The sequence below is a fragment of the Oncorhynchus clarkii genome, chromosome 15, assembly GCF_045791955.1.
Source record: "Oncorhynchus clarkii lewisi isolate Uvic-CL-2024 chromosome 15, UVic_Ocla_1.0, whole genome shotgun sequence".
In the NCBI taxonomy this organism is placed as follows: domain Eukaryota; kingdom Metazoa; phylum Chordata; class Actinopteri; order Salmoniformes; family Salmonidae; genus Oncorhynchus; species Oncorhynchus clarkii.
In genome coordinates this window covers 29134863-29146813 of record NC_092161.1, presented here as the reverse complement: position 1 = coordinate 29146813, position 11951 = coordinate 29134863, and the positions used below count along the sequence as shown (strand labels likewise).

At 44.1% G+C, this 11951-nt stretch overlaps 1 protein-coding gene across 9 annotated transcripts; it reads left to right on the top strand.

Moving 5' to 3' along the window:
• Nucleotides 1-751: 751 nt before the first annotated feature.
• Nucleotides 752-11933, top strand: LOC139367163 (uncharacterized). Of its 9 annotated transcripts, XM_071105295.1 has the most exons (12): nucleotides 761-945; nucleotides 2109-2165; nucleotides 2277-2529; nucleotides 3674-4372; nucleotides 4500-4694; nucleotides 6791-7078; nucleotides 7206-7291; nucleotides 7421-7527; nucleotides 7797-7940; nucleotides 8253-8375; nucleotides 9042-9311; nucleotides 10863-11933. In XM_071105295.1, the coding sequence occupies exons 3-12, from the start codon at nucleotides 2375-2377 to the stop codon at nucleotides 11076-11078; spliced, it is 2283 nt and encodes a 760-aa protein (XP_070961396.1). In that variant the 5' UTR covers nucleotides 761-945; nucleotides 2109-2165; nucleotides 2277-2374; the 3' UTR covers nucleotides 11079-11933. The 9 variants fall into 9 exon arrangements, with proteins under 9 accessions (XP_070961389.1, XP_070961396.1, XP_070961394.1 ...); XM_071105288.1 differs by having other exon boundaries at nucleotides 752-945; nucleotides 2109-2529; XM_071105293.1 differs by lacking the exon at nucleotides 2109-2165 and having other exon boundaries at nucleotides 773-945.
• Nucleotides 11934-11951: the final 18 nt, after the last annotated feature.

The window sequence follows — 11951 nt, the reverse complement described above, 5'->3', positions numbered from 1 at the left end:
TGATCATTTTATTATTTTGTGATCATGTCGTGATCATGAGAAAATTATCTTGTGTTTGATAACGTTCCATTTATTCCATTTCAGCAATTACAATGAGCCCAATAGCTCCTACCACCAGCCTCCACTCATACAGTCATTTATTAACAAGGGTCATGGCTAGAAGGGGTCCAGCTTTTGTCAAATTAATGTTAGACCCAACCAAATTCACATACAATTATACATCTGTCATTCTCATTGAAAGCAAGTCTAAGAAGAGGTAGAGGTTCTATGTGAGCTATTTCTATGCGCCCCCTTCTGAAGTTGGGCTCCCGAGTGGAGTAGTCTAAGGCACTGCATCTCAGTGCTAGAGGCGTCACTACAGACACCCTGGTTCGATTCCAGGCTGTATCACAACCGGCTGTGATTGGGAGTCCCATAGGGCGGCACTCAATTGGCCCAGCGTTGTCCGGTGTAGGCCGTCAATGTAAATAAGAATTTGTTCTTAACCGACTTGCCTAGGTAAATAAAGGTTGAAAAAAAGTGTAGTTTTTGCTTTTACTTTCGGTTTTGTACACCAGCTTCAAACCACTAAACATACAATATTTTGCATTATGGATAATATACTTCACAGCGGTTTAAATGGTACAATGATTCTCTACGCAATGACTGCTTTTTTGTCACATGAAATTAGGCAAACTATTAGAATTTTAGCAACCAGGAAAAGGCGGAGCGATTTCTGCATATTTCACCTTAAGCAGACCGGAACTGTGACCTTTTTTTCAATGGTAAAATGCTGAGTATGACATCTTCATATATCAAACATCTTTGTTGTATATGTTGAACTGTCAAACACCCCCCCCATTCCAGCAGAACGACGTTTATCAACTGGTTGCTGTATTTCACAACAAGTGGGACAACTGTAAAACTATATTTTGAAACCGTGTACAGCAGCAGTCAGCGTTGAAAGTAAGTAGACATGTGAGTGTCGAATGCACGTCGTTCATGTATATATCCATAGCATTATGCTGTGTGTATGTTGGCCAAGAATCACATTTTTCAGACCTGAGCTGTCAAGAGTTTCAGACCAAAATATGAAACTGTCGTGCGCTAAACTTCCTGCGTATGCAGCTATTTTGTCTCGAGCGCATGCTGCTTGTAACATTGTAGCAAACTGTTATTATTAGTCTGCAAGCTTAGCTGTGCTACAATGTTGGAAGGAATAACAGATAACCCTTATCCTAGCGTTCTCACAACAAATTATATGTAACGTTTTCCAATAAATTTACGTCACAACATTTGTCATCAAATCTGATGGCTCGCTACACTACACATTTCTTGCTGTTGGAAGACACACCCTCCACATTTATTTATTGTACTTCCGTGCATCGGACGGGGTGGCACAAGCGTTGATCACGCCAGTCAGTTGAATTGGCTAAACAACATTCTCACGTTTCGAGGAGCGTCTATGACAGCCTAGCCGTGAATGATACAGTATGTTGTGTCTTTTCTGAAAATGTATCGAAACCGAAGGGTAATCGCAGCACCGGATTGTGGTAAACAAGCAACATCAAGGTGAGGTGCCGCTATTGCTCTTCGGTGTTTGCTTTACGGGATCCTTGGGACGGCCCTACTCAATTGAAGTGGAAGTTTAAAATGGTAAGGGGGGTATGGACCTCCCAAGGATCCAGTGTTTGCATCGACCGTTTATCTTCTCTCCCACAGCCGCCTGCGGAGTCCTAATAGCGCATGCGCCTTTTTTTGTATACCTATTTTTTTCCCCCTTGTAAAAAAGTGATTTGCATGCCATTGCTCCTCATGTAATTTTAGTCAGTATACATATATTCCAGTCAGTATAAAGATATAGGCTACTTCATACAAGGGTGAAATAAATAGGAAATCTAAAGTTGAATTTCACTGCATGTCAGTGGAGGCTGGTGGGAGGAGCTAAAGGAGGACGGCCTCATTGTCAGGGCTGGAATAGTGTTAATGGAGCAGAGTAAAACATGTGGTTTCCATATGTTTGATGTGTTCAATACCGTTCCATATATTCCATTCCAGCCATTTCAGTGAGCCCGTCCTCCTATAGCCCATCCCACCAGCCTCTGCTGTATGTTCTCTTTTGCTCATAGGACCAACAATACATCCTGACGCTACAGTATGGCCTGGGCTCTCACAGCATGGAATTGGTATCCTCTCTCTGTCCTATAGATTTTTAGGTCAGGTTTTTACAAATGCTCTGAACAGTTTGTAATGGACCTAAAATCTCTATTTCTGAATAAGCTCCTCCAATTCACCAGGGTAGGAACCAAGACTCTGTGGATTTCAGAGTAACGTTACACCATTTTACCCAAGACCTACTTTCGAGAGGCAGAGGGTGTGCATTATCTAAGTGGGAATGGGAAACTGGTGTTGTCCTGCTGCTAGTCCCTGTGACAATGTGGAGGAAATACGTGGGTTACTTCATGGGGGTGTCAAGGTTCCAGCATCCTCATCAGAATGTGGAGAGGTCGCTGGATTCCACAATGGTTCCGAGAAAGATTCTGAAGTGAGGTAAGATTATGACTCAACACTGCCATTGGTTACCTAATTAAATCAGTCATTGATTGGACTGCAATCAAAACCCATTGTGCAAAAACTGGTTGAATCAACATCGTTTCCAGGTCATTTCAACCCCCATAAACAATGTGATGACATTGAATCAATGTGGAAAACTGATTGGATTTGCAAAAAATCATCAACATCAGGACGTTTTCTATTTTATTTCATTCAACTTTTAACCTAAATAGTTAGTTGACCAGCGCCAGCTGTGCCATCAGAGTCCTGGGTTCGCGCCCAGGCTCTGTCGTAACCGGCCGCGACCGGGAGGTCCGTGGGGCGACGCACAATTGGCCTAGCGTCGCCCGGGTTAGGGAGGGCTTGGTCGGTAGGGGTGTCCTTGTCTCATCGCGCACCAGCGACTCCTGTGGCGGGCTGGGCGCAGTGTACGCTAGCCAAGGTGGCCAGGTGCACGGTGTTTCCTCCGGCGCATTGGTGCGGCTGGCTTCCGGGTTGGATGTGCGCTGTGTTAAAGAAGCAGCGGCTTGGTTGGTTGTGTATCGGAGTACGCATGACTTTCAACCTTCGTCTCTCCCGAGCCCGTACGGGAGTTGTAGCGATGAGACAAGATAGTAGCTACTACAACAATTGGATACTACGAAATTGGGGAGAAAAAGGGGTAAAATTCAAAAAAAAAAAAAATAGTTAGTTGACAACTCAACCAAATGTAAATCACAACCGGACGTTGAACTGACGTCTGTGCCCAGTGGGAACACACCACTTGAATTAGCAAGTCAAACCATTGGCAAACACATGAAGCACTTGTAATCTTCCATACTTTTGCCTTGTAGTACATGTATTTTTCCATACTTTTGCCTTGTAGTACATGTATTCTTCCATACTTTTGCCTTGTAGTACATGTATTCTTCCATACTTTTGCCTTGTAGTACATGTATTTTTCCATACTTTTGCCTTGTAGTACATGTATTCTTCCATACTTTTGCCTTGTAGTACATGTATTTTTCCATACTTTTGCCTTGTAGTACATGTATTTTTCCATACTTTTGCCTTGTAGTACATGTATTTTTCCATACTTTTGCCTTGTAGTACATGTATTTTGAAACATGTTAGTTTTGTTTCCATGGATGATTTGTCGCAGGAAAACGGGAGGAGACGATGCAGAGGACAATAAAGACAAAGAGGTGGCTGTTGTGACTGTGCAGGTGTGCTGTAGTGTCCCTCCCAAAACCAATGGAAAGGAAGACATTGCCCAGCCCCAGACTATAGAGAAGAATGGACTCCTCCAGACAGAAGACAGACAGGCTGAGGAGCCGTCTCCCAACATAGGCACTGGACTCATAGCAAACTCCATCCTTACAGCACTGGACAAAAGCATTGAGGATACAGCCACAGAGAGCACAAATGTAGAAGCTCAGATATGCACTTCAGATCCTCCACAGGGTCCCCATAAGGAAGAGGTGCAAGGAGGAGGAGATGCAGAGAAGGTCCTGGCTGAGATAGATGTAGCTGTACTTGCTGAGCAGACCTCCACTGTGGTCCAGAATGAACACTCAGATAATATAACAGTTACACCTGATGCTAAGGACAAATGCCCTGAAGCCTTTGCCCTCAAAGCTGAGATACCAGTAGAATCCATTACCGTTGAAACTGTGGATGAGGATTCAACAATACCCCTCCACAATGCAGTGGATGTACTGCCAGAGCCAGAGAAGTGTTGTCTTGGCACTGTGGTGGTCACATCTCTCCCAGACTCCCAGCTCACCCCACCAGAGGCCTGTGAGAAGGCAGCATCTACCGACAGTGTCCCTCACCTGCCCTCATCTCCATCTCCCACTATGTAAGTCAAACGTCTATGGCTAAAATGGCTGTAGCTTCAGTTCAAACCATTGGGATTTCTGGGTGACTCTTTGTGTATTTACAGTGTGCATTACATACATCTTTCCTCCCTGTCCCCTCGTGTATAGCACTGTGATAAAGGGGGTTGATGGTAAAGAGAATAGGAGCTCTGTAGCGCACCTGAATGACAGTCCACAGGATCCTGAGGCTTCTCCAGCTTTAACAGGAGCTACGGAGCCCACACAGAATGGTCGGGTTCCCCAAAACCTCACTGGACTGGTGAAGGAACCAGTGAGAATGAGTCCATCTGGGACCAGCAAGAGGTGAGTAGACTAATATTTACAATGGAAATGTTCGTTATCACAACTTGTCGAAATAAACTGAATGATATAAACTGTAAAAATATATTTTGGGTTGTAATTTCCTTTGCCACCATTAGGGGGCATCCAAAGATCATAAAAATAATATCACACAACGGAATTGTACAGGCGTGCTTTCAACCATCTATCTCTGTGATGTAATATGAAAAGAATGCAGTCCTTAATTTCCTAAAAGTTAAGCAAAAAATGACCATGATTAATAGTGAAATGAGTTTGAGGGATAGGAATTAATTACTCTTGAGTGGTCCACATTACTGTCCTCTACACCTTTGGCATCTCAGTGTTATTTTGAGTGTAATTTGATCTATGTTCCATACTGTTTCCTGCTGTGAACATAAACTCAGCAAAAAAAGAAACGTCCTCTCACTCTCAACTGTGTTTATTTTCAGCAAACTTAACATGTGTAAATATTTGTATGAACATAACAAGATGCAACAACTGAGACATAAACTGAACAAGTTCCACAGACATGTGACTAACAGAAATTGAATAATGTGTCCCTGAACAAAGTGGGGGTCAAAATCAAAAGTAACAGTCAGTATCTGGTGTGGCCACCAGCTGCATTAAGTACTGCAGTGCATCTCTTCCTCATGGACTGCACCAGATTTGCCAGTTCTTGCTGTGAGATGTTACCCCACTCTTCCATCAAGGTACCTGCAAGTTCCCGGACATTTCTGGGGGGAATGGCCCTAGCCCTCATCCTCCGATCCAACAAGTCCCAGACGTGCTCAATGGGATTGAGATCCGGGCTCTTCGCTGGCCATGGCAGAACACTGACATTCCTGTCTTGCATGAAATCACACACAGAATGAACAGTATGGCTGGTGGCATTGTCATGCTGGAGGGTCATGTCAGGATGAGCCTGCAGGAAGGGTACCACATGAGGGAGGAGGATGTCTTCCCTGGAACGCACAGCGTTGAGATTGCCTGCAATGAAAACAAGCTCAGTCCGATGATTCTGTGACACACCTCCCCAGACCATGACGGACCTTCCACCTCCAAATCGATCCCGCTCCAGAGTACAGGCCTCAACGTAATGCTCATGCCTTCGACGATAAACGCAAATCCGTCCATCACCCCTGGTGAGACAAAATCGCGACTCTTCAGTGAAGAGCACTTTTTGCCTGTCCTGTCTGGTCCAGTGACTGTGGGTTTGTACACATAGGTGGCATTGTTGCCGGTGATGTCTGGTGAGGATCTGCCTTGCCCCAGGCCTACAAGCCCTCAGTCCACCCTCCCTCAGCCTATTGCGGACATTCTGAGCACTGATGGAGGGATTGTGCATTCCTGTTACAATTCGGGCAGTTGTTGTTGCCATCCTGTACCTGTCCCGCAGGTGTGAAGTTCGGATGTACCGATCCTGTGCAGGTGTTTGTTACACGTGGTCTGTCACTGCGAGGACGATCAGCTGTCTGTCCTGTCTCCCTGTAGCGCTGTCTTACAGTATGGACATCGCAATTTATTGCCCTGGCCACATCTGCAGTCCTCATGTCTACTTACAGCATGCCTAAGGCACGTTCACGCAGATGAGCAGGGACCCTGGGCATCTTTATTTTGGTGTTTTTCTAGAGTCAGTAGAAAGGACACTAAAGAGGCCTAAGTTTTCATAACTGTGACCTTAATTGCCTACCGTCTGTAAGCTGTTAGTGTCTTAACGACTGTTCCACAGGTGCATGTTCATTTAATTATTTATGGTTAATTGAACAAGCATGGGGAAACAGTGTTTAAACCCTTCACAATGAAGATCTGTGAAGTTATTTTGATTTTTACGAATGATCTTTGAAAGACGGGGTCCTGAAAAGGGGACGTTTCTTTTTGTGGCTGAGTTTAGATGATTCCTCACAAGGTAGATCAAAGTGTCATCTTCTACAGTTGAACATTAGAATGGTACTAACATTGTGGCTCCCCTGAGGCCAGACTGTACGAGAGGAATGTGGTGTAAGAACATAAGACCATGACAGTAGAGATGCTCTTCTCATGACGTGAAGTGCAAACGCATGCAATTCACAGAATGGCTTTCTCGACTTCTCTCTCTCCAGTCAAAACTCCTGTGAACAAGCGAAGGAAGGTACCCAGGGTGGATTGGTTGAAGTCCCATCTTTGGAAGACCTCTTAGATGAAGGAGCGGAGGAAGAAGTGCCAGAAACAAAGGAACAGGAGGATGAGGAGATGGAGAGTGCTGCTGCAGGGCCCATGACAGGGGATGAGACGGGAGGGGAGGAGGCCCAAAAAGGAGAGGCCCATCAGGGGCCCAGCACCTCGGCTGATTTGGAGGTGTTACAAGTGAGGGAAGAAGATGGTCCTGCTGGGGATGATCTGGGAGTTAGGTTTGTCAATGTCGCTTTTTGTACCTTAGAACTGACTGCAGATCAGTGTCACATAATTGAACCAAAATTATATTCTATTATTTGACATGTTAATAATAACATAATTAACTGTCATCCACTTTCTTAGCGAGGAAGACCTGTATCGAGGAGCTGAAGAGCTCCCCCAGGGGCCAGTCAAACATACAGGCCCGGAGCCACTGTTTGAAATCACACGTCAGTCAATTTCAGATCATTTCCTTTTTACCAGAACACCAGTGTCTCCTTTAATGGTATACCCACAAATGTTTTGATTCAATATTTACTATTCTCTTTCTCACCTTTTCTCTTCTCTCCCTATCTCAGTTCCAAAGGTTGAGGACCGATGCAGTCTGGAGCCAATGGTGGATATGATGTCCTACAGTGAGAGAGAGTGGAAGGGAAACACTGCCAAAAGTACCCTTATTAGAAAGGTCAGTTGATTAGCCAGTTACTATGATCTTATATTTTAAAAAGGAAATAAAGGATTGGTTCCTTCATTTATGGACCTTTTTAAAGATGGAATCCGGAGTAGGGTGAAACGGCACCACTGACCGCCCCCACCACTGCTGCTGTTGTTGCGGAGCAGAGGAGCGACTGCGTTGTTGTTTTTCAAATACCAGATTGTCCCATTTTAAGATGAATATTTAGGACATTCTTACAAGATGATTCATACTAGTTTGCTCTTACTGTCTGGTCCCAGGGTTACACTGAGCTGTCTCAGAGGTTTGGGAGCCTGAGACGGGTGAGAGGAGATAACTACTGTGCCCTCCGAGCCACTCTGTTCCAGGTGCTCTCCACCAGCACCCAGCTGCCTGTCTGGCTGCAGGACGAACACATTTCCACGGTACACCATGCTTGCATAACTCTAACGCTGTGTACGCTCTAAAACTTGTATATAAGTCATTAGCCCTCTGCTGTCTATACCTACGACCCCAGTACCATGGACATTAGCTGCCTGATGGTCAGTATGGCTTGCCGTTATAATCTGTTGTGTCTTGGTCACATTCATTAGTGCACACCGTAGCTAAACATTTTGCAATGGAAAACAAAAATGTGCATGTTTCTTATTAGACAAGTTCAAGGATGTCCCTCTCCATTTTAACCAGTTTCTATTTGTTTGGTACATAATGAATACAACCCTGTTTCTTCTCCACAGTGGCTGGAGGAGCTGGAATGCCTGATTGGCCAGTGGATGTTCCCCTCAGAGTGCAGACAGAGGGAGGGAAGCGAAGATGCCGCCCAACAGCTCAAACGCTACATGGAACTCCTCCAGAACAGGGTACCGCCCGTGCCTTCCTTACCCAGCCCTATGTACTGTACACGTTGTACTGTATTTAAGACGGAAACACCAATGTCTTTTCCCAGACTTTGAATGGAGACGTAGCTGATTCCCAAACCTTATGGTTGTAATTATGACCACATGGGAGGGTGTTTTTAATGGCAGTTTTAGAGTAGTTTGTGGTGTACTGCGCTGACTGTACCCTCCCTTGCGGATTGCTGTGTTTTATTGAAGCAGCCTGATCTTAAACAGGAGACAGGATAGATTGATCGTCAGTCTTCAGGAAACAGTTTAATACCTATCTGTGGAAAGTAGACTGTATCGCAACGTGAGACCTCTGGCTGGCATCAAACAGCCTATTCCAACTCTGGAGGAATTCTGTTCTTGATTAGACTTCAAAGACTTCTCCCTCTGTCGTTAGATGGTTGGTAGCTGTACCCTAATATCACCAACTAATGGGAAAATGGTGGATACTGTCACCTTCATATTATGGTGACAACTGACTGACACTGAAGTCATGAATTGCAAGATAAGAGCAGTATGACATCCAGCCATAAAATGTTGACTGTGTGTGAATTGCGGTTGAGAAAAGAGCAATAATTCAATGTATATGATTTCCAGCCATGGTGGTGATGACAGTATGTGGCGTGTGTGTGTTGTGCACAGTGGCAGGCGGCGGTGGGCTGCTCCAGTGCGGAGGAGAGACTGTGTCTGTGTGAGCGTGTGTTCCAGGGAGGGGAGGAGGAGCTGGGCCTGCTGGAAGCCCTGAAGCTCCTCATGCTGGGCCGGGCCGTGGAGCTCCACACCAGCATGCAAGTGGGAGGAGACGTGCCCGTCTTCTGCTGGCTTCTCTACGCACGCGACTCTTCCGACTGCCCACGCAGCTTCCTGTCCAACCACCTGAGCCAAGTGGGATTCAGCGGGGGGCTGGAGCAGGTGAGCAGCAGGTTGCTGTGGCGACGTAACACACAAACATGGTCCCGTCCCCTGTTCAAATGAACATGCATTAATACTTCTAGATATACATAAGCCCAAACACTTTCTCTAATAGGGTTTTCATAGGTAACAATTAAATGTCTTTCAGTGTTGGAGTAGGGAACTAAATGTAGTTCAACTTGTCATTTAACTACATTTTGCAGTAGCTTGGTGGTAGTTGACCTAAATATGTTTAGTTTTTTCAGTAGTTAAGGACTTTCTTGCCATGTAGAGGTGTAGCTAACTACTGGAACTACACTTTTTTTGCAAAAAGAAAAACTATGGATGAAGTTGACGTTCGTTCTTTTTCATCATCAGACCTGCCCAATTCTCTTAAAAAAGTCTTTTGGTTTAATAGATTAATCTGAGAATTCTGTTCTCGCAATTTGTACTCTGACATTTCAGATTTTCATACTACAATTTTTCAAAGTAACTGTAGTTAAGTAAACTATATATATATATATATTTATTTTAAGCTGCAATATGTACCTTTTTGGGCGACCTGACCAAATTCATAGAGAAATTGTATTTGTTTCATTAGTCCAATGTTGATAGATATGCAACTTTCAAAATACAGAGATCTGAACCATATGATGCTGCGTTTTGCATCATCATACGGATCAGATTTCTGTATTTTGAAAGTTGCATATCTTGAAACTTTGACTGCTGACAAGCAAAACATTTTGGGACTATCAACAATGGACTAATGAAACAAATACCAAAATAGCTTTGGGGTGGAATTTTCCTTTTTACGGGTAGCTTTTGTGTAGCTTAACTTCTTCCAGTGTGAAGTAATTGGTAGCGTGGGAAAATATTTTCCCCAACACTGCAGCCTTTCCTGGGAGTTAAACAGTGGTAAACCAGGATCTTTTAGCTGGACTTTTCCCATCCAAACCCATAGTAGAGGTACCATTTAACCGGTAGTCATAATCAGTGCTGAGCAAAACAAGAGGATACAATAGGATGGGTGTGTTTTTGCTTTCCCACAGACCAAACCTTGAAGTCTAACATGCACACACTTGCACTGTACCATCTGTTCTTCTGTCCTCAACAGCAGTTCAGCCTAAGCCTCAGGGTCTTTCTGGATTGTTCAGTGACTCTTGGGAAGGTCAGAGCAGGCCAGAGATTAACATTCGAGTTTGGATTTGAAGCTTAGCATCAATGACAGAGCAGTATCTCAGGGAAGAATGTATAACATAGAATGGGCTCGATTCAATTCCGAGCTATAGCGCAATAGAATAAGGCAATGTTCCCGCGTTCGGAGACTGCAATATGTCGGCTCAATCGGAAATTACTTTGATTTAACTCGCGCTATAGCGTTCAACTGATCCGAATAAACCAATATTCGAGCCCTGGAACTTTTAAGAGGCTTTTACAGATAAGTTCATTTTCAAAGTCCTTAAACAATGGTTCCAATACACCCACTAACTCTCAATACCCAATTTTCTAAAACCATAATGATGCCCTAAATATAAAGCGTCAACTCCCTATCTCATTGGTTCCTGAGTGTAGGTGGAGATGTTTCTGCTGGGGTATGCCTTGCAGTGCACCATCCAAGTCTACAGGCTGTACATGGCACACACAGAGGAGTTTATCACCTATTTTCCCGACGACCATAAGGAAGACTGGCCCTGTGTATGTCTGGTCACAGAGGATGACCGGCACTACAATGTCCCAGTGGGCCAGCCCAATGGACTCCAGGTCCCAGAAGACCTCAATGCAAGCTGATTGGACTCAAAGTCCCTGATTTGCCACTGAAGAAGCTGCTCGTGGCAGGCAGAACAGAAAGCACTCATGTTGACTGAGTGAACACTGAACATATTCCTGCCTATTGACATTATGGCCCCATTTACACCTGTTAGAAAAAGAGCTTTTGGAATCTGACTAAAACTGATGATTAAATAGATATCAGATCACAGGATGCTTTTTTTTTTTTTTAACAGCAGGTGTAAATGGGTACTAAAACACCCATAAAGGGTGAGAGCAGAGTAGGCAGAGGTCAATTCCTCACAGCACATTTTAGCCTTGTTTGACACTGAAACCATGACCTTGAATCAATTTTAGAAGTTTATTTCTTATGTAACTCATGAAATACACAATTTTATTGTAAGGTTAGCAGTAACTGCATTTTTAGAGATGGTTAACTGGAGTACAGGAAGTTTGTTTGATCATTTGTCCCTGCGTCAGTGGCATGCCAGGTCTCTGCTTGCTGCCATACGCTCGAGTAAAGGTGTGGTATTATTTCAAAATGTAACATGCTGCCTTTAACCAAGGTGCTCTTGGAGAAAATGCATTGTGCCAATGTTGTTGCAAAATCCAGATACTGGCAACAGTTTCCTGGTTCATTGTCAAACCAGCAGCCTCTGAGTTGGGTTCTACATATGAAGCCTGGCCTGGTCCTCCATGTTGCCTTAAGTCCTTTATGCACAATATGGGTGAACATTGGTTGCTGCCTGGAGACCATTTTGGTAAAAAAAATTAAATGTAAAAAAGCTAACACTGATTATACCACTTGGGTAAACACTTTTGTGCAGTATGATTGCAGAGTTTTAAAGGAAATAAAATCAATATTTTCAAAATAAATTCTCACTACGTGTCAAT